The sequence below is a fragment of the Thamnophis sirtalis genome, unplaced genomic scaffold, assembly GCF_051295495.1.
Source record: "Thamnophis sirtalis isolate CommonGarterSnake01/CBP01778 unplaced genomic scaffold, rThaSir2_p1.2 scaffold_1, whole genome shotgun sequence".
NCBI lineage: Eukaryota > Metazoa > Chordata > Lepidosauria > Squamata > Natricidae > Thamnophis > Thamnophis sirtalis.
Window position 1 is genome coordinate 160743405 of NW_028261381.1, and position 27277 is coordinate 160770681.

At 43.4% G+C, this 27277-nt stretch overlaps 1 protein-coding gene across 11 annotated transcripts in view; it reads right to left on the reverse strand.

The window, feature by feature from the left end:
• Window positions 1–1156: 1156 nt before the first annotated feature.
• EPS15L1 (epidermal growth factor receptor pathway substrate 15 like 1) overlaps window positions 1157–27277 on the reverse strand; it is a 56552-nt gene continuing 30431 nt past the window's right edge. For 4 of the 11 annotated variants that reach the window (XM_087729427.1, XM_087729441.1, XM_087729420.1 and 1 more), the window contains 6 exons: window positions 24200–24263; window positions 23364–23452; window positions 21762–21809; window positions 18938–19067; window positions 13051–13256; window positions 1157–1827 (listed from right to left, as the gene is read on the reverse strand). In XM_087729427.1, coding sequence (XP_087585553.1) covers window positions 1681–1827; window positions 13051–13256; window positions 18938–19067; window positions 21762–21809; window positions 23364–23452; window positions 24200–24263 — 684 coding nt within the window. In that variant the 3' untranslated portion in view covers window positions 1157–1680. The remainder of the gene's footprint in view (window positions 1828–13050; window positions 13257–18937; window positions 19068–21761; window positions 21810–23363; window positions 23453–24199; window positions 24264–27277) is intronic. The other 7 variants (XM_087729494.1, XM_087729485.1, XM_087729450.1 and 4 more) reach the window with 3 other exon arrangements.

Here is a 27277-nt window from a genome sequence, read left to right on the forward strand (position 1 = left end):
AGGTATGGCACAAGAAATCAAGAACGGAAGACCAAGCAAGCAGAGCGTAGTTTACAGAGAGGAAAACCCAGAGTTTCAAAGTGGCCTCTCCCCAAGATAAATAATGGAATTCTTTTTCCAAAGTCAGGAATATTTTCTGTATAAGGCTATGAGGAGATGAACAAGCTGATCAACTAAGAACTAATTACTTTAGGAAAACAAGGCAGGGGGTTATATACAGTAGCCATAGACAAAACCTCCAGCATAATCCCAATATTCCAATTCCTTTGCCCCTTCTCTCCCTTTGTATGGAATCTCACATCCCAAATACATACACACGTGCATATATGTAACCCTGAAAATTAGCTGAAGTTGACTCACAGAATAAAGCCCCATCTGGCTTCTTCCCTAAATCATGGGGGACCAACAGCTAAAATGGAAAGGGTAAAGTTAAAAGAAAAGTTTCCCATTTGCAAAGATAGCAGTCATTTGTGCACAATCGGTTGAACACCAATTGTTGCATTGGCATCTCTTCCTATTGACTGAACCCATGTCTCTCCCCCCCCCCTCCACATCTCTTCCCATCAACAAAAACACATTTCAGAAAGACAGGCAAACACACAATACAAGGGCAGCCGCAGTTCTGAACCAAATTATTATTATTATTATTATTATTATTATTATTATTATTATTATTATATTTTTTTCATCTGTTTTCCAGGTAGCGTACACACAACGGCCCTGCCCTTAGCCGCAACAGTTTCCCCTGGTTTCAGTATGATTTGGTGTTGGTTAAAAGATGCTCTCTTCTGTACAACAAAGCGTTTATGGTTAGAAACGAAACTTCTTGTTCAACAGAGCGCACTTTTGGTTAGAGAGAGATCTGGGCTCAGAAGGTTAACGGACTCTGCGCAACAGGTTTAATCAAAGGCATAAGGAGTCGCTTAATTTTGGCCTTCTCTCCTTACTAGCATCTCGGGAAAAGAACTCAGCTGGAATCCTCTTTTGCTCTCTGACAAGTTGGCTTTCTATAAATGGGGTAGGGCTTTTTCAGGGAGAAGCATCCTATCGTCTGAGCTTGCAACCTATGGTTTGATGAACGTCTACCCTCCAACTTATAAATACCTAAGGGGAGGGGGTTATTCTCTTAAGACAAAGCACAAAATGCACAAGAAAGGAACTCTGATGACGAGTTGTATTTCAGGCCACTGACCAACAGAAGAAAATTAAAAGAGACTTAATTACAGAATAAAAACCATCAATCTCTTTATGAAGGTCACACTTCTCCTTGAACCCAGAGGTGAGTGGCAACTTCGGTGACTGCGCTGCCCCTCGGCAAAAAAAAAGATGAAGTTTCGAGAGGCAGCTCCGTTAATTGCTACTGTTTTCCGCAGCGCAGCAAAATCTGGCAGTCAGTGGGGATGGGGCCGATGCAAGTTCTCTTGCAAGCAACATTTTCAGCCTAGAAAGTCTAACTTAATTTAAAAACAAAACGAAACAAAAAGGCTGCCGCCGTGAAGCCAAGCCCATCAAATGCAGTTTGCTCCTCGACGGTCAGCCCCGCAGGTAGCTGGAAGTCATGAAATAAAAACGGGAGGGGTGGGGGGGGAGGGGAGGAAAGGAAAGGAAAATGGCCCAAGGGCATCAGGGATCTAGAACAGGTACCAGGAAATAGGTCTGCTTGATGGGCCACCCTTGCTTTTAAGAAGTCGGCATGTCGGCCTTACTGAGTGCAATGGCCAACTCCAGGTCTTCCTGCTCTTGTCTTCGCAATCGCGCCAGCCTTTCCTGCTCTGCCTTCTCACTCTCCCGTTTGGCCCACGCCAACTGCTGCTCCTCATTGCCAAGCTAAAAGAAGTAACAAAAACGAGACTCGGTTAACAAGATAAGAGAGAAGAAAAAGCCCAGGGTGGTAGCAGTAGCAGCAGCAGCAGCAGCAGCAACAGCAGCATTTGGGGACAGATTCACCTCCCACAACCCTCCATACCTGACTTGTATCAGTAGGAAGTAGGGAAGGGAAGAGGCCAAGAGTGGCCGGGAAACCTTTTGCTCTTGGCTAGTTCTACTCAAAATTCTCCACCCGTTATTTCTTCCAGGCATCGATTAACAATCCCCCCCCCCACCTTCCCAGGACCTGCTTTCAATTTAATCCTGCCTCAATTGCTGTTTCTTCTGATCAGCGAAACAAATCCTTGATATAGATGGTCTAAGTCAGTGATGGCGAACCTTTTTCGGCTCGCGTGCCATAAGGGTGGGACCGCAGGGGGGTCGTGCTTGGGCGTGCCGCACCCATAATGAAGTGCGCAACCCCCCCAGCGTGCATGCACACATGACAGGCACTCCCCCCCCCCATTTTTTGCATGCTTTTTTCGTCCTCCCCAAGCTCCAGAGGCTTTATAGGAACCTAGGGAGGGCGGAAACAGCCTCCCATGCCCGCCCCCCCAGAGGTACTCTGGAAGCTTCAGGAGCTTCCCTGACGCCTATGGAACGTGAAAAAATGGCACTATGTGCAAACCGGAAGTTCAGGAACGGACTTCCGGTTTGCTCGTAGCATCGTTTTTCATCCTCCGGAGCTTTCAGGGAAGCCTCTGGAAGGCCCCTAAAGGCTCCAGAGGGCTTAAACCGGCCCTACGAGCAAACCAGAATTCTGTTCCTGAAGTTCCGGTTTGCCCGTAGGGCTGTTTTTTTTGCACTCCGGAGGCTTCAGGGATGCTCCTGAAGCTTCTGGAGGGCCTCCGGGGTGAGGGGAGAGGATGTTTTCGCCCTCCCCAAGCTCCTATAAAGCCTCTGGAGCCTGGGGAGGGCAAAAAACGGCTTTAAAAAAAGCCAAAACTCAGCTAGCCAGTGCAACAGGGCAATGCCTCATGTGCCCTGACAAATGGCTTCGGGTGCCACCTGTGGCACGCGTGCCATAGGTTCGCCATCCTGGGTCTAAGTAATCAAATGCTCTCTTTCTGACCCATTTTTGTATCATTGGTCCAATTCACCCGTTAACCAATCAAACCAAAATGTTCTCTAGCTTGGGCTTTTAACATCTTTTTGACTTGAACTCTCTTGCCTACTAATTTTTCATTTTCCTTTATGGCCCCAAACTCTTCTACATATCTTGCTTGATACTAGATCTCCCTATCACCTCTGAATCCTACTGTTTTTTTTTTAATGTCGGAGTTATGTTAAGATCCTGCACTATAATTACATAAAATAACTCTTTTGCATAAAGTAACTTTGAATTACAGTAGACTTAGCAAACAATTTAAAAAATTGCAAAACCCAACGTTTGTATCTTGTAAGAGAGAATCCCCGACAAGGGCCCATGAATCTAGGATCAGGCCAAAGATTGCTCTTAACATTGGGGCAGGATGGCTCATGGCTTGGATGGCAATGTTGTGCATGTGTTTGGTCTTTTAGCCATAAGAGCCAGTTTGGTGTAGTGGTTAAGGTGCTGACCTAGAAACAAAAGGCTGTGAGTTCTAGTCCTACTTTAGCCATGAAAGGCAGCTGGGTGACTTTGGGCCACTCATTAGGAGATTGAGTGTTCTAGTCTCACTTTTGGCATGACTAGGAAGCTGGCTAGGCCACTTGGGGTCAGTCACGCTTTCTCAGCCCATCTCACAGGGTTGTTGTTACGGGGAAAATAGGAGGAAGGAAAGAGTTACTTACAAAGCAATAAAAGGTGGGATAAAAGTCTAATAAATACATAATAAATAAATGTGGCTTGTGTTAGGTACAGGTGATACTGCAAAATGTTAGTGGATTCTCAGCAATCATAACCAGAGAGATTAAGAACTACTCTTAGAGACCCCACAAGTTTCCTTCTCTGCTGTGTGGGAAGGGTCCCAAAGGGTCTCGTTCAGATTCAAAGTCATATCTGATACAGGCTACAACTATGGACATTGTTGCTGTCTTCATTTTCCATTACAAGCTGGTATTAATGGAAGAAGAAAGGGAAAAACGCACACAATGTCATTCTAACAAGGATTAGGGAGCATGAGATGAGAAATATTTTGCGGCCCGAGACCAAAATTCTGCCGGAAAGGCAAAACAGAGGATGGAGGGATGGATGAACAATCTGGTATAAAAGCAGTAGTATCTGTGAGACAACCAGTGTAGTGCAGGGATTAAATTTTTGATGAGACAAGGCCTGATGAGTTTATATCCACCCCTGACCCCAGAAACTCAGTCGGACCAATAATTTTCTCTCAGCTCAACCTATCTCACAGGGTCGTTGTTGTGGGGGAAAAACTGGAAGAGGTAATGCTACATACGCCACCTTTGCCTTCTGGAGGAAAGGCAGACTGCTGCATAAATCTAACAAATACTGTATTTTTCGGAGCATTTTGAATAAGATTTTGAAGAGGCAAATTAAAAAAAAAAGTTTTTGCACTCTGCAGACCTCCCAAAAACGGGCGTGGTTTTTGTCAAAAAAAAAAAAAAAAAAAAAAAAAAGGGCGTGCATAGCCTTTATGAGGCTTCCAGAGTGCTCCTGGGGGGCGGGGTGGGGGACAAAAATGAGCAAGAAACAGCCTGGTTTTTGCTCATTTTTGCCCTCCCCAGCCCTCAGGAGCACTCTGGAAGCCACCTAAAGGGTATGCACGGCCATTTTTGCAAAGGGGGAGGGGTTTCGGGAGACCAAAAGTGCTGTATAAGACGCACCCAGATTTTCAGCCTCTTTTTTGAGGGAAAGGGGTGCGTCTTATACTCTGAAAAATACAGTACATAACAAATAAACAAATGTTGCAATCCTTTGCTAACACACATTGAGGCCACAACTAAGTACAAGGTGCGGGGTCATTGGTGCTCTCTTGAGTTTGGTTGTTTTCTTGCAAGCCCAAAGAGCATCAAGGATTCCTCATTTCAACCTGCAAACATTCTCCTTTATTGGTATTTACAAGGTCTCAGGTCAAATGTGACAGAACTAAAATCATGTGTAGGGCATCCATCCCATGCATCAAGACAACAACTGAAGCTCTAAGAAGAAACATCTCGAAACCTGTCAATTTTCCATCTTCTCCGGAGCAACCAGTTTAGTGAAGAAAGAGGAACCGCTCCTCCAATGCCTCTTTTATTTCTTGAATTAGATATCAGGCACACAGCTGCTGAACAGTAAGATGATAGTGTACAGTTTTTAAAATGACCCCCTGAAATAAAAATACTGTCTCCCAAGTATTGTGGATGAAACTATTTTTAATTGTCCAGTTGGAGAAAGCACGGAAATAGGAAGTAAGTAGGATCCAATCTGGGTCGGTCATCAGAACCAGAGATTTTGCCTTCCTAGCTTTCGGACTCATGTTGGAGCCCACCTTCAGGGAACTTTTCTTCAACTAGAGAGAAGTTCCCTAAAAATGGGCTCCAGCAGAGTTCGAAAGCTCGGAAGGCAAAATCTCTAGCCCTGATGACTGACCCAAACTGGTTCCTGCAATGTTGTCCTGGGACACATATATTTGCCTTCATTTGTATAGAAAGTAAGGTCCAAGAAAGCCAAAGGCATTTGTTGAAGATGCTTGATGAAAACACCAAGAATTAGATATTTCTATATTTATTTGTTGGTTTTCAAAGCAAGATGGGGGAGTTTTATACAGGAACTTATAATGATGGTAATGTACTCACTTCTAGACATAGTTTCTAAAGGACAGGATATGGAAAGAAGTAATGGTAAATGTGGGACATTGTACAGTACATCAAGAGAACATAATGTCAAACTGGAGAAGAAAGAGACTTCATCATAGAGTCACAGCAACTAATCATACTTGGCATCCACATTAATTCAGTACTGTAGCACTAGAGAAAATCTTGAAGGGGAAACTTAAATTAGGAAGGAACCTAAAGGAGAAATCATTCCAGCAATTTAATATGAGGATAACTGAAATTAATGATTCTCAGACTAAATTACTGCAGCAACCTAACATGACTTTTCAAATTCATGTCTTGTCAAAATAAAGAGGTACAAATTCTACAACTCTAAAAGATTAAACACAAAGTCATGAAACTTGAATCGATGAACTGCCAATTTTCATTTAATCCTAAGCAGTAGGCAAGATCTAGGGCTGGATATATTCTTGAAACAAATGGAAAGAAGCAAATATACGTTTATAGCCATGGGGGTGCAGTGGTTAGAATGCAATACTGCAGGCTAATTCTGCATTCCCATTGCCAGGAGTTCGACCTTCACTTGGCTCAAGGTTGACTCAGTCTTCCATTCTTTCAAAGTTAGTAAAATGAGGACCTAGACTGTTGAGGGCAATATGTTGAGTCTGTAAGCTACTTAGAGAGGGCTGTAAAGCACTATGAAGCAGTATATAAGCAGTATATAAGTATATGCTATTTCTATTTCTATTCAAAGCATGTATTAATAGAATAAACCAAAACAAGTTCAACAGTTATATAAAACTGCAAAGGTGTGTGTGTGTGTGTGTGTGTGTGTGTGTGTGTGTGTGTATATATATATATATATATATATATATATATATATATATACACACATACATACACATACATACATACATACACACACACACATACATATATATACATATATATACATATACATATATACCTATTTTATTATATTATATTATATTATATTATATTATATTATATTATATTATATTATATTATATTATATTATATTATATTATATTATATTATATTATATTATATTACATTACATTATATGATTTGGCAAGAATGTGGTTGAAAAGGAAAAATAGAAGGAACTCTGGAGATCATCTAGTCCATGGATGTCCAAACTTGGCAAGGTTTAAGACTTCAACTTTTCATGGCTGGCTGAAGAATTCTGGGAGCTGAAGTCCACAGGTCTTAAAGTTACCAAGGTTGGACACCTCTGATCTAATCCAACTTCTGCCAAGGAATCCATTACTAAGCAGTCTACTATTTCTACTTGCTATTAGTCTTGAATAAGGACAGGTCTTCAGCCTAGTTTTGCAGGGCTATCTTTACACTCTCAAGTTCTTTATAGCTCTCAAGCAGATCTGTTTATAAAATGACTATACTGAGTGTGCTGCACAGAGATACTAAATATAAATAAAACAAATGTATACTTAAAATTTGAAAAATCTTTCATTGAAAGGGCTTACCAAAAATCCTGAGGAAATGTAGCACTTTAAGATGAGGAAAACTCCTCTTATGAAGGAATATTCGAGTTAGGAGAAAAAAAATAGACGATGCAGCTTTTGCAAGAGAATGATGTAAATAAGAAAAGAAACTACCAAACCTCAGTATTGGAACTAGTACTTTCTAAGTTGTTCAAAATGATCCAAACAAAAAGAACATGCAATTAGATGGTTCATATTTGCTGATGACAAAATAGTAAAATATAACAAAGGGTTTGGAAAAATAGCGACTCAACTCTTATTTTGCCTCAGTTTTCTCCAGTAAGAGGAAAATTATGCCACCAGAATGGGATGAGACAGGTGGATTAAAGTTTGAATTGTATAGAAAAATAATCAGAACACTCATTTACCTGGAATGAGTTTAAAATATCTAGGATCAAATGAACTGCATCTGAACAAACTAAGGGTCTGCCCAAATCTTTAGGTATCACCTTTGAGAAATCCTGTTGGTTAATTGTTCTGAGTAATTTATTAGGAGAAGGCTAGATGACATGACTGTTAAGTGGATACACTGCTGGCTCAATAAGAATTCACAAAGGGTGATTTTCCTCCTTAAATTAGAGGGGAGAATCAGCAAGGTGTCACAGGGTGCAGCTCTATCTCCCCCCCCCCGCCCCCGGTCCCGACAATTGAATCATTTGGATGAAGAAATATAGGGTATCCTTATTCAAATTTGCAGATGGATGAACTACATGCTGTATACAAGGAGAAATAAAATTCAAAACTATCTTGGTGGGTTAGAAAACCTGAAACAGAATGCAATTCATCAGACAGAAATGCAAAATCATGTACTTAGGTAATGAAATTCTTATGCAGAGGCATAGAATGGAGCAAAATTATCTGTGGAAAAAGGTATTGGAATAATAACTATTCTATTTTATTCTATGTAGACCAGACCTCCTCCTTGAATATTTTTAATTCTGAGCATCACATTTGGAAATAAAAAGATTTTGATCACTGGATCAAATTCAGAGCAAAGGAGTAAGGACAATGTGTGGGGACTGGAAATCAAGTCCTATTGAAGATTTAGAAGCTGAATGTGCTTAATCCTGGGAAGCAAATGCTAAGAGAAGATATAACAATACTCTTAACTGTACCTGAAAGAAAGCCATAACTTGTTTCCTAATATCCCAGAGAGCGGAACCTGGAATAATGAGGTTATAGGAAGGATTTTCTATGCCGTGAGGTCTGCTCCTCCTAGTGGTCCTGCTGGATACTGCCTACCCACCAGGGCGGTACTGAATTGAACACAGACCAAAATTGCCTGCCCTGATGGGTGGACAGGTGACAAGCCGGTTGGTCATTTGTTTGTTTTTGTTGCAACCCATGGGCCTACAGTCATATCTGCTAAAATGCAGACATGACTTGGATGCTGCTTTTGATCGTGCATATCTGACAATCCGAAAAGCAGATCCTGTGCCTGTGGGAATAACGCTAGGAAGATGAAAGGAAGGGAATTCTAGCTAAATGTTTAGAATAAAACACCACAAACCTGAACTTCCTAACAGCACATTGAATTTAACAGTGGAACCAATTACTCATTACTCAGAAGAGGAGATTTCCTTCCTTGGAACTATTTCAACACAGGCTGGACAGCTGTCATGCAGCTTTAATTTCCTTATCTGCACCATTCAGGAGCTGTAATGGCACAGTGTTTAGAATGCAGCATTGCAGGATAACTCTGCCCACAACAAGGAGTTCAACCTGAGGGTCTCACGGTTGGCTCAGCTTTCCATCCTTCCAAGATCAGTAAAATGAGGACCAGATTGTTGGAGGCAATTTGCTGACTCTGTAAACTGCTTAGGGAGGGCAGTAAAGCAATATGAAGTGGTATATAAGTGTAAGTGCTATTGTTTATTGCTGCACTCTTCCAATTCTATAATTCTATGGTGATACTAAAAAATTTAAAATGGTTAAATAAATAAAAAAGGAATAGTGAGATTTCAAAAAATGTCTTCAAACAAAAGAAAATGGGCATTTTGCCAGTCACATAAAGAGATCTGTGGCCACCACAGAAAGCTCAATGAAAATGTTAACCTGATATGCTACATTTTATATGGTTCAACAACACACAGTAGTTCTGCTTACTGTACTATCAAGGGAATATGGTAGATTTGGAAAAATTATCTTCAAAATTTCAAGGAGCTGGAGAAGGAATGAAGTTGCCTTCACTTTTTCACAGAATTAAAATCTGGGTTTATTCAATTTAAGTTGAATAACAGGAGGTCGAGAATAGCTATTTGATCCTACAATACAAATTACAGAACTCATTATCAGAAAATACAATAGTGCAGAAGGAATGGCAGAACCTGGGCTGGCGTGAAAAGAGAAGTCAGCCTAGAATCTCTACATAGCTACAAGTGAACTAAGTCCAACCCCACTTTAAGTGCCATTGACCCGTATCTAATTCTAACCAGGTGCTGACTGTTATGAGATGGATTCCTATACATAGGCCATTAGCAATAAATTAAATTAACTTTCACATGTGGATCTGGTCTTTCGGGCCCCACAATGGTGGCCACCACAATGAAAAGAGTTAAAGATGATTTATAGAGCCTATGAATGCTGGTAATGAATCCCGTATCAAATAGTGCCTCACCTTAATTGTCCTCAGGACCTGCTTCTGCCCTTCTCACTACAATTGCTGGATTAAAGGCCCATAATCTGATTGAACACGATTTTCCTTATATTTAATATATTGTATGGTAGTCACATTCTTCAAAAAATATGTCTGATTCCTCATGTAAATCTATCTAAGCCCAATGCCTATCTCATCTCTTCCATAAATTCATTATGCATTTCACAACGAAGAATTCACTGTTGTCTGCCTGAAATCAGTTGCCAATTTTCTACACATAATTTGGTTTTTTCCTTGTAGAGAAATAGCCTGACCTCCTGATCAAAGGGGGTATCTTATTACTTGACTATACCAGGAGGGGGGAAAAACATGTTTTCTATCTGTTAGGCAGCTGTGAAAAAATTTCCTCTATTTCCTCTCTCTAGCAAGGCTCAGTTCTGTGCTTGACACCTGAAAAGAGAGTCATGTTGACAGCTCCAAAGGGCGTGGGAGAATCAGGAATGCAATGAAGCCCATCCCATCTAAAATTGCAAGCAATGCAAGCAATGGAAAGGTCAATGAGTCCCAGAGGGCTTTCCCCAGCTTGGAGTAGTGGAAAGCATGCCAGTTGCTGGGACTCACAGCCTTTGCAAAGATTCATTTTGCATTCTGCAGGCCGTGGATGACACAAGGCGTGACAGAAGCTAGCAAGGTCAACCTTCTGAAGCTGTGGTTGATGGACCTTAGGAGGAAGAGATGAGGACTCAAACCAACGTCAAGCCAGTGGGGATGCAAAGCTCAGCCCACAAAAACAACATCCTCTATGCTTTCTCGGTGCTAGTATTTCAAAGTAACAGTAGAAGAAAAATCAGAAGCATCCTCCTTGCTGCTACAGATGCATGCTATGCCCCAAACCGCACATACAAGCTGTAAGTGAAATTCAGTGTTACGATGCAAGTAGGAATTAATTGTAAAAAAATAAAAATCCCCACATGGCTGGCCAGGGATAATCAGATTTTCAGCATAAGAGGTTTAAATGCACGTACACGGACCCCATTGCCCCATTCATGTACACGCACCCAGCTGGATGCAGGAACTATATAAAGCTTTAGGTTGAATGGAGTTTAACATATTCCAGGCCCTGGTGAACCTTTTCCTTGTTCTCTGCAGTGGAGAAGCTGCAGGCATGCAAGCACATGCAGTGCCAAGAGAGAGAGATAGAACTGACTACTTCCACTGAACGAATTACACAAGCTCTTTCTGAGAAGTGAGGGGGAAAGTTTTTTTGGGGAGGAGAAGAGGGTGACTCTGTCTCGTGCCCCTATTCAAGGATCCACGGCTTGGATGAGTTGTCATACCGAAGGTGGCAAACCAAAGGGCAGATTCAACACCCCAGACTCTTAGAAAGATTGCATAACCCAGAAAGAGAACAGGATTTGTTGTTGTTTATTTTTAAGGGGGGGGGGAAGGAAAAGTAATTTTTACATGTGCATAGTTCAATTTCTGCTGAGAAACTGAATGCCCAATGAGGAAAACAAGAGGTGGAAAGTGTCTTTGAAAAGACAAAATAAAACCAAGATTGTGTTATTTGGGTTTTCCTGTTTATCAGTTGAACTTCAATCATACCAGCATTCATCTAAAATCTAGTACTAGAAGCCAGACCTGTAAGTAACCAGATGTTAAACAGATACCCTTTGCTTCTCCATAATGTTCTGCTGAACCATGGAAATATCTTTACTTGCTTAGCCTAAACTAGGCTGGACATATCCCTGTGTAACCTTTTCTGGGAAGTGATCAGGAAGGGAAATGCTGTGGCATGCTCCTTGTTCATCCATTTTATGGATCGTGCACCTTTCCGTGGGTACATTACTCCTCAAATATTGAAAATTTGCTTCCTTTACTGCAGAGGTCTTCCCTTACTGCATTCTCTTACTGCAGAGGTCTTCAAACTTGGCAACTTTAAGACTTGTGGACTTCAATTCCCAGAATTCTCCCAGAATAGCTGGCTGGAGAATTCTGGGAATTGAAGTCCACAAGTCTTAAAGTTGCCAAATTTGAAGACCTCTGCCTTACTGCTTCTGAGAACTTTCTAAAGATTGGATTGTCCTTAGCTCCAAATAGTCTCTATTTCTTCAGGGTTAAAAATAATAATCTAATTTGGTAGCTTTAAGACATGTGGACATACAACTCAAAGAATTCTGGGAGTCCAAGTTCACACATCTTAACACTGCCAACTTTGTGACACTAGTATAGAGCTTCGATTGTGTAATTACAATCACCATCCTGTCTTTCAATCAGTCATATGGATGCCCCTGCCACCACAGGGGCAACAGCAGATATACTCTGCAGCCTGAAACAGATAGAAGACCACTTTGTACACCTGATGATTCTAACAATGCAGTAAAGTTACTTCTCCATATATATCCTCAGTGCCTAACTGCTGAGTTCAATATGTTGATTATAAATTCCCACTCCCATGTTTCTACATATTTGGTACATCTAAACCTACAACAATGGCATTTATTACTATTCTATTATTCTCATTCCTAAACATTACACTGTTGAGACAGGTCCTTCTCTGAACAAGGAAGTCAATCAGAATTCTGGTCTTCTCTATTCCCTTCAAAACAGTTGCCCCCGAATTGACACTTTCTAAATAAGTAGCAATCATAACATTCTTAATTCTTAGCTGTCCCAGCAATTGGCCGTGGTCCTTGGGCATCCTGGGAGTTGTAGTTTAATCATGTTTGGTGCCCACAAGCAGGGGAAGGCTGTTTAAAAACTACCTACGTTCCCACATGGCTTTGTTTGCTATTTATTTCAGGTTATATAATGCACATGTCTACTAAATGTGTTAAAATAAAGGTCTATTGTGTCCTTGCAAATTACTGGCTGAAACAAAATCTAGGCACCATTATTAGCCCTCATGTTAATTTGTGGAATACAGACAGAAAGTGTTTGGTTGTAAAAATGCTGAAAACGTTACTATAATAAGCAGCATTTTTTTTTCTGGATTCCAGAAGTTCCTTAAGGAAGCTTCAGGATGTAGCTCCCTCTCAAGGCCTCCAAAGAACTCTGGAAATTTGGAAGAAAAAGCAGTATTCCACTAGACAAGCAAGCAAACAAACCTCTCTAATTAGCAGCATCATCAAACTCAAACTCTCTTTATTGATATGTCGAAGTGTTGGAATACAGAAGTAAATACAGAACTACATCAGGTGTGAGAGAGAGAGGGAGACAGCATGAAAGATTAAGAGACAAAAAGCTGTGGAAAGGAAAAGGAGAAGAGGGGCAGTTGAAACAGAAACGGGAGCCCAGAGGCCACTGCTGTTAGCAGCTTAGGAAAAAGCAGCTGTTGATGCAGAGAGAAGGAACTTAACTTACAGAGCTGAAGTCAGCAAACCCCCGGGAAGAGTCTTTAGGAGGTTTACTTGAAGAGGAAGGAGCAAACGGGACTCTTCCACTAAATAGGTCCCCAAACCCCTTTTTACTCTGAAACGGGTCACTGTTGTCAGCCCCGAATGGCTGAAATGGATCGGGGGGCTTGGCAAAATTGGAAGACCCGACTTGGCTTACAGGAGGACTTTTACCTGGAAAAGGTTGAGAGAGAGAGAGAAAAAAAAAGGAGAAGGAAGGAAAGAACAAAAAGGAAGAAAGGGAAAGGTTACTTACCATAGGGAAAAAAAAAATATCTAACTCTTACCCAGGAAGGTAAAATGTCCACCACTGGCACCACTTTGCCCTACAAGTGAGTTCATGAGGGGCTAAAATTGAGAGGGGGGGGGCGGCATTTGCATAGCCAGACCGGGCCCAGGTTTAAGTGGGACCTTGCTTTTAATAACTGTCTCCCCTCCCCGACGTGTCTGCCTTACTCAAAACCAAAGTCATCCTACAGAAAACCCCAAGAATATCTAAAAGTTTCAGCCCAACTGAGAGACCCTGGTTTTTTGTTTCTTTGTTTTGGCTGGGACAAATCTAATACCATCTGGTATCTTTCAGGGGCTGCTCAGGAATCCTGCGAGCGGCGAGGGGGACGTAAGACTGAGGATGGCTAGGCATTAAAAAAAAGAGAGGAAAAAACAACAACCAGATGCAGTTCAAAGAAAGCTAGAATAATTTTCTTACGACGATCAATACCACAAGTGGGCTGCTGTCAAGGGTTGGAAAAAAAAACACGCATTGCTGCTGATATTTTAAGTACTCTCTTGTTATCACTGCCTAATGTGTTTTCTCTTCCTCCTCCTCCTCCCCCCCCCCCTAGTAAAACAGGTCCCTTGGCTGAAAACCACAAGATTTTCAGCAGTTGCCTAAGTGGTGAACACAAACCACACAGAGGGCTCACTTCAACAAAATGACGATAAACAGCAGTTTTCAATGCAGGGGAAAAAATTCAAACAAGCAGTGGCAGCTTCCCCCCCCCCCTCCCACCCCTGCAGCTCTAAGGAAAGACCCATGGGGGCGATGAGGAGGGCCTTCTTCCCATCTATCTGGGGCTAGAGGAGGGGAATGCACAGGGTCTTTGGCCGAGCCTGCTAATTAATCTGGCAGAGTTGCTCAGAGCACCTTCCATGGCAGTTCAAACCTCAGGCTCAAAGCGGGAGGCACGTGCAGAGTGGCTTTGTGGCAGCTGCCGCAGCAGAGATTCGCAGCAACTTCCCTTTTCTATTCCAGCGAAGCTGCCTTCGATTGGGGTGAGGCCATTGGGGTAGCCTCCACCCAGCGTTTTCTGCTCTGGCTGGCAGTGGTTCTCTAGGGCCTCTCCGGTGAGGCACTGTTCCCATGGCCTACTTCTTGGGAGGTGGTGAACCTTCCACCCAAGTCCACCCACCGCCTTTCGGTATGTTGTAAAGTTCATGATGTAAGAAAAGCCACGGAACTTCTAGCTGCACTGGGTGGCATCGGATGTCTGTTTCTCCAAAAGCAGCCATCCCACTGCAAACCAGCTTCAGAAGCAGCCTGCCAAGAAGCTCCGGTGTCCAGAGAGGGACAGCAATCCACAGCCCACCTCAAACTCATGGGCAAGCTAGACAAGTTATTCTGGGTACAACTCCCCCCCCCCCCAATCTCCCAGTAGTCTTAAAATAAGGAAGATCAGGAGGCAGATCTCAGTTTTAAAAAAATACTCTTCTGTTTTGTCCACCCCACCTCAAAAAAAAAAGAGCCATTTTCTCAATCCTCCCATGTACTTTTGGGAACTTTAATCAACATTTGGGTTCACCTGAGAAAGCACAGAGCAGGTCCAGTCTACACAAGAAAACAGTGGGAAATGCAGAGGGGGGACAAAACAGTGCCGAAACATCTTCTGCACATGGGAAAGGAGGAGGCCTGAATAATTCCAGGTAAGCAGTAACCTATTCCACCTTGCTCTGCCCTTTGCTCAAGCCTGACTCCCCAATGGATGTTTTTTTCAAGGGAAAACTACCTAAACCTGAAAGAGAATGGCACTAGCCTCCCCTCCTCACACACTTCTGGCCCATCTGGAAATAAGTTTGAAGTGATGGATCCCTATTCTACTATTTCTCCTTGCTCTGTGTGCAGGCCAAGACCACAATCAGATTTGCACAGGAAGCACCTTGGGAAATAGTATCAAGAGCTGCTAAAAGGCTGTTGGGGAGGGCGAAAAAGTCATTGGTGCCACGGCTGAGATGGCCAGAGAGGCCTTCACCGATCGTTTTCGGTGAGAAAGGGCTCCATCCTGATCTTTTCACAAGCAAGGCTGCTGCTCTCCCCTTCAAAGGGCACAAGGCAGAATTGTGACTGCCTTGGTCCCTCCCCAGAGACGCTGATGCTAATGGGCACAAGTGGCCCCCATCCTGCCAGATCTCACGGCAGCCTCCTCCTTTTCAGGTGGGGTTTCCTGCCTATAGTCACAAGAGGCCAAAAGAAAAAAAAATGGGCGGGGCAGAAAGAAAGAAAGAAAAAAAGCAGTGCCCTCAACTTGCCACGCTGTCCCAGGCAGTCCATCGAAGTACCTGCAAAATGCTGGGGAAGCTGAATGTGCCCGCAAGCAACTCAGCTCCCTCAGAAAGTTCTCTGTGCAATCTAGGAATAGAGAGCTTTCTGGTGGAGCGGAGCTAAGCCGAGCTACTTGTGTGCACATTCAGCTTCCCCAGCATTTGCAGGTACTTCAATGGACTGCCTGGGACAGCTATGCAAGCTGAGGGCACTGCTGGGTTCCCCCCCCTTTTTTTTTTTGCCTTCGCTGCCCACCCAACCTTTTTAGACTGCCAAAAACAAGGCAAACACGAGTTTCCCCATCTAGCATGCAATCTCTCATCTCTGCAAGTGCAGCCACTCTAAGCTGTCCAATTTGTAGGGGGTGGAGTGGGGGCTAGAATGCTCACCCTGCACATAAAGGACAATCCCAGACCCTTTTTGAGGATTTCCCCTTAGCCATTAAAACAAGGCAACGGTACAAGTGGAGAAAATCCAGCCACAAAACCTGTGACGATACCTGTGAAACCTGAAAGCTAGATGCCGTCTTGAAAACATCAGTAGCTCGTAAATAAAAAGGTATAATAATTTAAGTGTCCAAATAGATCAACCCAGCTACCGAAAGTGGTGATGCGTCATGGGATTTTAAAAAATATTGCAGCACAAGAAATGGCCTCCAGTGATGGGAAAATAGAATTTAGGTCCTGAATTCACAAGCAGAGGCGTTAACCACTGAGGCAAGCAACGGTGCCAACTCTGCAAAGGCAGTTTCTCACCAAAGCAAACTTTTCATGAAGGTGGAACAGGCTAACGGCATATCTGTGCACGTGGGCATATCTTTGTTGTTTGAGGATTCCGTTTCAAAGATCTGTGATATACCAAATCTTGCACCATGTTCGGTCTTTGAAACTGATTTCCAACATTCACACGTGTGCAAGCCTCTTTCTTTCAATGTTGGTGCTCAGCAGTGTTAAAGCCACATAATTTCAGGTCAGGTGAAGCACCTGATCCCAAACTGCAATCTCAGCACAACAAATTAATCAGTTAAGCTTTCTTAAATTATGGACTCTGAAAACACATCTTAACAGATTAGGAAGCTTATCTTGCAAATTCCCTTTGAGCTCCTGAAAGCACTTTTACTAGAGCACTGCTTGAAATGTCTGATAACATACAGGGAAGCCCCTCTCAGTCAGGAGAAAACAGCCTCCCTTCTATTTCCGGCTCATCCCCAGAATCTTGCAAGCATATTCATATCGTACACATCTAGTTCTAGGATCTGCAGGGAGGAAAAAAAAATGGCTCTGTTCTCATCCTACTGATAAAATAGCAGCAACACCTTTTAGAAAAGACTTGCTTTAATCTCACATTGTGTTTGATTGCAATTCTGGGAAGCCTCAGCCAGGGTGGCCTTTCAATTAGACTGTGATTGATCTGCTCAACCGAAAGCCATCTAATTTCCTTGCAATAGCTGGATACTTGGCTCACCACCAAAAAGCATCCTTGTCTATGTTCAAAGTGTTCCCTCTTTCATTGTGTCCCTTGGCTTCGGCAGAACCCCTTGCCACCTCTCTAGCCTCATGTCTCCGTAAGAAAGTGAGGCACTTGCAGCCCAAGGATGCTGAACCAAATCCACCTGGAGATGATGGGAAATGTCCAAATGTTGGTTTTGTGCACAGCAGACATGCCCTCCAGAATCCTGAACGGCTTCTCCTAACATCCCGGGTTGAGCACCTGGGTCTGTCACGTCCCTGGTGGATTTGCTCAGGAAGGGAAAAGCAGGCAAGCCTGCGGCAATGTGAAAGTAATCACGGGCAGAAATACATGAAGTCATACTCGTGCCCGGAAAATATAATCGGAGCAAAGCTTGGCCAATTTTTTTTTTATAAAAAGTAGATTCAAACTGGATTCAGACAGCCATTACCTGGATGGGGCCTTATGAATGTTTTGAAAAGAATGGCAGGTTTTCTGCACTACTGTTGTTCCTTGCAGGCTTAGAAGAACGCTGTCACCCTACTCTTCTGTGTCAACAGAAGAATGTGCTTTCCGATATTGCTGGTGAGCCCTGCTGCTCAAACCCTGTTAAGAGGATGTGAGTCTGGGTGGGGCTGATGCAGCTGGTCTCAGGATCACAGACCTACAAGGGCTACACTAAACTGACTTGCAATCACTGACACCCACACAGACACTTCCTGTACTTAGAAAAAAAAATCTGTTTCTCTCTTTTGAGGCTCAACAACTTTTACCTAGAAGCTAGATAGCGGTAAGCACGGAAAGATCTCTTATCAGCAGTTGGGTTCCTTTTTTGTTTTTGCACTAATAATCTGTTTGAACTCTTAGGAGAGGTCTTAACTGACGATTTTTAGCAGATATTTAATGAAAAAAAAAAAGGGAGGGGAGTTTCGATGCCCAAAATGACTGAAATGAGCAACTCTTGAAAGGGAAACACTTTTGAGATTCTTCACATTAGCATGGTACAGTTACATGGCTCCTTTCTGGACAGTTGAGCAACATAGCACAGCACTGCCTGCAACCTGTGTTAAGACCTGTAGTAGCAGGGTGAGAAGAAGCCTGTGGAGGTCAATGAATCCTCTCCAGATTTGGAAAGGTAGAGGAAGAAGCGTAATTTGTTTTACTCGTGTCCCATGCTGGCCAAATTGGGCAATCCAGGATCTCTTTAGCCAAGCCTAAACCCAAGCAGTACTTATTGATGCTATGAGCTGTAGGGTAAGAGAACCTGCCAGCCCGATAACATTTCTAAGGGGGATTTTGAATTTTGTGTGTGCATGCATGCATGCATGCACGCACTCAGGTGCATGTAAAACAAGGTCACCGCAGAGAGAAACATTTGCATGTCATAAAATTATTTCGTGACTTTTCCTGTCCGTGTCATGCAGGATGGGGAAAAGCAAAGCAAGGGACAAAAGAGACCAACTAGCAACTCCGTACAATGTTCAGTCTATTCAAGTCGTGGTGGGAGAAACAATAAAGAGAAACATAAAATTACTTCATTTGATTTCTATTCGCCTATTTATTTGGGAACTTGGGAAGTGAAAATTCAAGCCACCCAGCACAGAAACTAATATGTAGCTTCCAGAAACCTTGCAATTATTCCAGCAGAGGAACAGAAAGAGCGAAAGGGACAGAAACAGTGAAGGGAATCAAAGCAAACAAGTGAAAGTATAGGGGGGGGGGAGGGCGGAGAGAGAAAAAGCTACTCCCTAGAAAAAGTTTGCTTTAGAGGAAACTCGGGGAGTTTCACCACCCCTACCCCTCGAAAAAACTGGCCAACCCTTTGCTGTCATTGGTGAGCAAGCATCCCAAAAGAAATATAACTCACCACTGGGTGGCTCAGGCCTGGGAGGCATATTTTTCTTCGGCGGGAGGGCAGGAGTGTCTGCTTTAGTCTTAAAAGGATCATCAGAGAATCCAGCTCCTCCAAAAGAGGAGAATGGATCAGAAGCCGGAGGCTGCATGAGAAAGATCTGCATTTTAGACTCTATTGCACAGAGAAGCAAAGGAGAAAAAAAAAAAAACCCAACCCAGGTGTGGATGCCGATGACGGAGGAGGGCAGGTTCAGTTGCAAGCTTGTTGAGAGGCGAGGGGGTGGGAGAGAAGGACCTTGGAAAGACAGCAGGGAAGCTGACAGAAGAATCCCCAAACCATCTACTCAGCAGCTTTGGGTTCGTTTTAAGAGGCACCTGTTTAAAATGGTAGACGATCCAATTTTGCCCAAAGGGCAGGCATGGAGTGAGGCAGAAATTATACTTTAAGCTATACAAACTTGCACACGTCTAGGTCGGTAATAAATTTCTTCCAAGTCTGAGAATCACTGGATACATGCATGTACACGTACACGTACACACATACACACACAACACTGCTTCTTAAGTCCCAGTGTAGCTGCTTTCACATCCAAGTATTTTGGGGAGGGGGGAACTAGACATATGATAACTGCAAAGGATTTGTCAATAGCAGGAAAACAATCCTTCACTCAGACACAAGTTGCCATTGCACACAATGCGAAGCTGTGCTTGGGTTTCCTGGGTGGGCAGAGCTCTAGTAAAATCAATCTACCGTATTTTTCGGACTATAAGATGCACCGGTGTATAAGACGCACCAAGATTTCAAAGAGGTAAGTAAGAAAAAAAATTTTTTGGCCTTTCCTCAATCCCCAGCAGCACTCTGTAAGCTTCAGCAGGGCTGGGGCAAGGCAAAAACGTCATTTTTGTCTTGCCCCAGCCCTGCTGAAGTCTGCAAAGGGATGCTGAGGGATGAGGGAAGGCAAAAAAGCCTCTGTTTTTGCAAAAAAATGGCCCATTTTTTGCCAAAACAGGGGCATTTTTGCCTTGCCCCAGCCCTTCTGAAGTCTGTGGACAGCTGCTGGGGGCTGAGGGAAGGCAAAAAACCCTCCGTTTTTGCAAAAAGCGGCCTGTTTTTCGCAAAAATGGGATGCTGGGACGGTGCTTTGGGAGGTAAAAAATAGCTGTATTCAGTGTATAAGATGCATCAACATTTCCACGCCCTCTTAGGGAGGAAAAGGCACGTCTTATACTCCGAAAATATGACAATTCGGAGTATAATCATATACTCTGAAAAATACGAAAAATACGATAATTCCTATGGCTGAGGAATTCTGGGTGTTGAAGTCCACAGGTCTTAAAGTTGCCAAGGTTGGAGAGCCCTGCTCTAGAGTAGCCTATCCTAGCATTTAGTGTAGGAAGAAATACGGAAGTCACTAACTTGGATTCATGGCATGGGACAGGGTTATCTAAGGGACTGGTCTCCCCAATTACATCAGCCAATCCCATTAGATACACCAGACAGGGCATGCCATGACTACTATCTGTGTGAGACCTACGCCTTCTCTGCTGTGGCCTTACGGAACATTTCCCACCCTCAAATTCAGGTTAGCTTCATCCTGTCTTAATGTTGAGGAATTCCTCAAATTGATTTCAACCTGGTTATAAAAATAAATGTATGTTGTTAAGTGAGAACCGGCAATATCTTAAGGGGGCTCCCTTATCTTGCGGTTGATACAGGTAGCCCTTGACTTACAACTACAACTGGGACCAGAATTTCCGTTGCTAAGTAAGGCAGTTTTTAAGTGAGTTCATACAATTTTACAAAAACATTGTTTTGCCCTAGTTGTTAAGTGAATCTGCTTCCCCTACTGATCTTGCTTGTTGGAAGCTGGCTGGGGAAGATCGTAAATGGAAATCACAAGACCCCAGGACACTACAACCATCATAAACGTGTTGCTATTTGCCAAACACCTGAATTTGATCATGTGGCCATGGGGATATTGTGACAGTCATAAGGGCAAGGACCGATCATACATAAGTCACTTTTTTCACTGCCATTGTAACTCACTAAACAAATGGTTGTAAATCAAGGATTAGCTGTATGTGGTTTATATACTCATTCTGTGCTTTGTATAACTCTTAATTTTTAAACAATATTTAGATTTGTAATAAAGACTGTTCATATTTATGACTGTTTTTATAATCCCTGATTTTATATTATTTTGTTTGGTTATTGTATGCTGCCCAGAGTCATTTTGGATGAATAAGCTGCTCCTTAAGAGAACATCAAACATTACAGGTAGTCCTCAACTTACAACCACAATGGAGCCCAAAATTTATGTAGCTAAGCGAGAAATTTGTTAAGTGAGTTTTGTCCCATTTTACAACTTTCTTTGCCACATTTGTTAAGTGAATCATTGCAGTTGTTAAGTTAGTAACATGATTGTTAAGTGAATCTGGTTTCCCCCTTGACCTGGCTTGTCAGAAGGCTGCAAAAGGGGATGCCATGACCCCAGGACATTGCAACCGCCATAGATATGAACCATTGGCCAAGCATCCAAATGTAAATCAGGTGGCCACGGGGAAGCTGCAATGGCAGCAGTGTGAACAATGATTGTAAGTCACTCTTTTCAACTGCCGCTGTAACTTCAACCAGCCCCTAAACAAATGGTTGTAAATCAAGGACTACCCGTACCAAGTTCTGGGGTGAACTCTCTCTTGTCACCAGACAATGTTCTTCTAGAACATCTGGAAGCTATTCAACCAAACTACTGACCCTCCCACCTCCAGGACTGGCAGCAGCTTACATCGGAATGCCAGAAATTACACAATGACAACAACAGAAAGGAGCTACTTGCCTGCTCATATGTCCTGCTCCTAAGTCTTCTAGAGACATCCGTTTGCGACTAAGAGAAATAGGGATATTGACTAGATGGATCACCTCTGGCCTGAGATTCCACTTTACTATCAACTCTAAAGAGCAGCAGTGAATTAGAATCTCAAGAAGAGCTTTCCACCATCAGCTGCTATAGAATATCTGGACGAAAGCTCCAAGGAACCGGAGACCATTTGCAATTAAAGCATGAACCTTTGGCCGACTTATAGATTTTCACAGAAAATATCCTTGAAGGCTAATCTTGTTTGTCCTGTTCTTGAGCCCCCAGTCCATACATTTATAGTAAATGTTTATGATTACTGTAGATTTGCAGAAGGAAAAGAAGGGTTTGGATAGGACAGTGATGGCGAACCTATGGCACGCCATCACCAGATACTCGTCTGGTTTCCGGCATGTACATGTGCGCTACCCGGGTGATCTTCTTGCGTGCTGGAGTCCTGGAGATACAAAGACCAGCTGGCCAGTGCGTGTTTCTGGGGCTCTGACATGCGCGAAGACCAGCTGGCACCGGAAACCAGAAGACCAGGTGGCCGGCACTTGCATGCGCACCAGCCAGCTGATCTTCGAGTTTCCAGGGCTCCGGCGCGCACAGACGCATGTTCCGGTTTGGGCGCCTGGTGCCGAAAAGGTTCACCATCACTGGGGTAGGATAAAAAGAATATGCGTTTCCTGGCTGCTTAGCTAAGTGAATCTGAACACCTTGACATGGAAAAACAGCTGCTGCCACCTAGTGGGGTAAAGGATCTTTAATTAAAAATGTTTTAAACAAAAGTGTTTCTCTAAACCAGTGGTTCCCAAACTTGGCAACTTTAAGACTTGTGGACTTCAACTCCCAGAATTCTCCAGCCAGCAGAGCTCTGCTGGCTGGAGAATTCTGGGAGTTGAAGTCCACAAGTCTTAAAAGTTGCCAAGTTTGGGAACCACTGCTCTAAACCCTGGAAAAGGATGGCTACTGCTCCATAACCGTTTCTGGAGCCCTGCAGAATAGGCTGAGCTGTGGAAAAGAAGAAATAATGGCCACTTACCCAATAATATGCAGCAACTATGTCAGAATAAGCCAAACTCAATTTGCTTCAAAGTTAAGAACTGCAGTATTGGACACCAGGTGCTCACAAGCACAGCAAAATATACGAAGTTGGTCATGTTGCTTGTGAAGGAAAAAGACAATCTGATCCTTCTTTTGTGCAGTCCTTGGGGCTTGGGGCTCTCTGATCTGGTTATCTGCCTGCAGACATTTCATTACGTGACTAGATAATGTCATTAGTGCTAATGAAATGTGGGGGTTTGCTCCGTTTATATAGAATAGTTTGCCCTGCCAGTGTTGAGGGGGGGGGAGGGGTTTGCAGTTTTTCTCCTTGGTAATTCCTTGATTAGGTGTTGTTTTCTGCTTTGTTTATCTGCCCTGAGTCTGCCCTTTGTTCAACCCTGAGCTACCTATATTCTCTTCTCTTGGAGTTCTTCAGTCTCCTGGCCTGGTTCCTGTTTTATCACAAGCCATCACTGCAGAAAGCAACCTTCCCATTTCCCTTAGCAAAGAAAAAAGAACCTTCTGAGAGAAATTTACCTTTGACATTCGACTGAAATCTGCAAATCCTTCACTACTTTGGGTACTGAAGGTGCTGCTACCGAAGGCGTCTAATGTCCCAAAAGGATCTGAAAGCAAACATCAACAGGGCAGTGATTCTGGGTTTTAACAATCAACATGCAGAATGAATCCGGGCAAATCTGCGTCGTGGCCGGGGACGTCTAGCCAGATCAGGAGGCTTGCAATGCGGGAGAAATGTGATCACAGGTAAACCTTTCCCCCTAGGCTTTGTGCACAAAATTCATTTATGATTTATGCAAATACTGTGTTTCCCCCAAAATAAGACCGAGTCTTATTTTATTTTGGGCCCCAAAATAAGCATGGCACACTGCTCAGCCTCCTGCTCTGTTGCGGCCATAAGCAAGCAGAAGAAATGGGCAAGCGGCCACGTGGATTCCTGCTGCACATGGTTGCTAGGGCCACCATTGTGAGGCAGGTGTCGGGGCATGGATGGCCTGAGGTAGGGGGCCCTGAGGTAGGGCCATGCGCGGTGCGAGGGGCGGCTCCACCTCCCCACCATGTGGCCGCGACACCATGAGCAACCAGACGGAATGGGTGGGTGGCCGGCTGTGAAGGCTCTTAAGTAGGGCTTATTCTGGGATGTGTGTGTAGGGCTTATATTAGGAGCACAAGGAAAAACATACCAGGTCTTATTTTGGGGAATAGGTCTTATTTTCAGGGAAACAAGGTAGTAATGGCTGAAGTTGAATGGAAGTGTACAGAAGGGAATATGGACGATGGGAAATACCAAAGCATAAACGATGAATTCAAACTTGTCAAGCAGAAGCGGAAAGGAAGAACACCTCTATTCTTACCTGGCCCTTTCGAAGAAGACATGCTCAGAGTTAGGAAAGGGTCACTGTTCTCAAAGAGGTTTGGCTGAAATGGAGAGCAGAAAGAAAGAAAAAACATGAGAGGAAGTTGGCTTGCTAGAGATAGGGAAGAGAACCATGTTACAGGAAGTCCTCACTTTACCATGGCAATTTAGGGTCAGAATTTCCATCACCCAACGACACCGTCACAAAGAGCGACGTGTGACTGTTCTACTTACATGACGGCAGTTCCAGCACTTCTAACTGCCTTTGTTAAATCAATTCTCTGCTATGTAAAGCACAATGTCGTGGGATCACTTGAGACCTCCTGCCAGCTTCCCCATTGACTTTTGCTTGTCAGAAGCTGGTAGTGAAGGTTATTAATGATGATCACGTGACCACAAGATTCTGCAATGCTGTAATTGGGAGTTGGTTGCTAAGTGACCAAATCACAACCACGTGACCACGGGGACACTGTGATGGCCACACCTAAAGAACCCATGGTAGGTACCCTTCATTTAATGCCATTGTAATTTCCGTCGCTGATGAGTTTCAATAAATGAGGACTACCTGTATGGCATTTCATTTACATTCTATCACATCTCAGGATTCTTGGCAGTTCACAATTATGAAATAAAACAAGCATCCAGTTCATTAAAAAAAATATCACATCACATAACCTTAAGGGTGTTACAGTTTGCCCACAGGCTCTCCACAATAACTCAGTTTCACAAGTTCCCAAAAGTTATTTCCACGGGAGTCAATTTTGTCTCTGGGGAAGCCATTCCAGAGGAGCATGGCCATCACAGAAAAGCAATGCCCCTGAGATCTGCCCTCTCATTTCCCAGTACAGGGCACGACCCACAGTTTCTCCTGGGAAAGATGTCTCAGGTAAACCGAATCCAGTGGTGGAGGCAGTCCTGAAAATATCCAGGGACAAGCCATACCAGGTTTTATAACATAAAACCAGCCCACTCAAGGGCTTGTGGAAACCTAATGGCAACCAGCACAGAATCTGGAGAATTGACATCACATAAATGAAGCACCAGATGCCGGACAGGACAATGTATGAAACATCTCATTCTGAATGAGTTGCCGTTTTCGAGGATCTTCAAAGGCAGCCCATGTGAATCTACCACAGCAGTCCATATGCATGGTGATGTGGGCAGGAGTCAAGGTGATAAAATACTCCCAGGTAGAGCTGCAACTGACACAGCAGGTAAAAGGTAAAGGTTCCCCTCGCACATATGTGCTAGTTGTTCCCGACTCTAGGGGGCGGTGCTAATCTCCGTTTCAAAGCCAGTGCTATCTTCAGACAGATATCTCCATGGTCATATGGCCGGCATGACTCAACACCAAAGGCGCACAGAATGCTGTTACCTTCCAACCAAAGGTGATTCCTATTTTTCTACTTGCATTTTTACGTGCTTTCGAACTGCTAGATTGACTGAAGCTGGGACAAGTAACGGTAGCTCACTCCATTATGTGGCGCTAGGGATTCAAACCGCTGAACTGCCAACCTTCTGATCAACAAGCTCAGCGTCTTAGCCACTGAGTCACTGCATCCCTGGCACAGCAGGTAGAACTGGGCAAAAGACCTCTTGGCTGCATCCTTTCCTTGATTCTGGAAGACTTCCAAGTCACAGGTCTGTTTGCACAGAGGAACGCTAAGTGCTGACCATCTGTGGAGACATTCTAGAGCTCCAAACCTTCAAAACCACCACTTTCACTCTGCTGCAATAATGGCTGTCTCAAGAGTTGATCTGACCACCAAAAATGAGCGCTGGATGGATTTCTGAAATTCTTTCACTCAAGAGGCTTGTTTGACCTTATATGCTGGCTCCAGTAAAAGACTATTTTCCCAGGTTCTCAGATCTTTCTGATTTTATAATACATTAGCTGGATACTCGTGCTTCGGGACAAAACTATGTGATGGGGCTATGCAGGAGAAATTCGGTTCACAATCTGTTGGCTCTGTGGTGGTCGGTGACTGAAACACAAAAGGGATTATCACTCCAGCCGCCTTGAGTCTGGAAGCAGTTCCATAGGTGGAAGGCGTAGAAATTTTGGAGAGGTACCAACGTTTAGTACTCTAATGAGCTCCAGACTGTTCCTGAGTGAAGGAGTGGAATGTCTGCCAGTTTGAACTGAGGTAACAGAATGTGAGGCAACTGGAAGTTGGAACAGAGTTATTTTCAGATGGGGAGGTGGAGTAGAATGTCTAACTCCTTAGCATCAGAGAATGTTAATATAAGGCGACTGACAGTCGGAACAGAGTTATTTTCAGATGGGAGGAGGTGTAGAACTCCTTAGCATCGGAGCATATTAATTACTGTATAAGAAATACTAATGATCTGATGGTCATTTCAAAAGATCCTTTCTTAGTGAGCACCTAGAAGCCAAGGGGAACATATTTGCCAAATTTCAAGTTTGTAGGCTTCGCGGTTCTGGAGGTTTCTTGATAAGTGAGTGGTACTTTGCTTTTATATATATAGATTGTGGCAACTTTGCTGGATACCTTGTTATTTTGCAAGTTATTCTTAGCGAACTATTAGGGGTGGAATAATAAGTGATCCTAAATGACCAAAACAGCTACAGCATCAAATTACTTTGTGGAAAATAGAGCCTCCTCCAGATTTGTTATGGAGACTAGGATGATGACATCTCTATGCTGTGTGGCTATTGATATTATGTTGGCACTTTGTTCCTTTGATAAGTATTTATTTGGTAGAATCACAGGACTGGAATGGAGGTCTTATAGTCTAACAACCCTACTTAGTACAGGAATCCTTATCTCACCCCAGACAAATGGCTGTCCAATCTTTTCTTGAAAACCTCCAGTGATAAGACCATCCACAACTTTAGGAAGCAGGCTGTTCGGCTGTGTAATAGTTCTCAGAGTTAGGAGATTACTCATTATTTAATATTTGACTATCCCTCTGTAAAGTTTCCAAGAATTGCTTCTTATTTTATCTTCATGTGCTCTGAAAACAAGCCCACACTTTCTTCCCTGTGACAGCCCTTGCATCAGCAATCTGGTATCCCATCTCCCCTTAGCTTACCCTTCTTTAAGCTAAATAT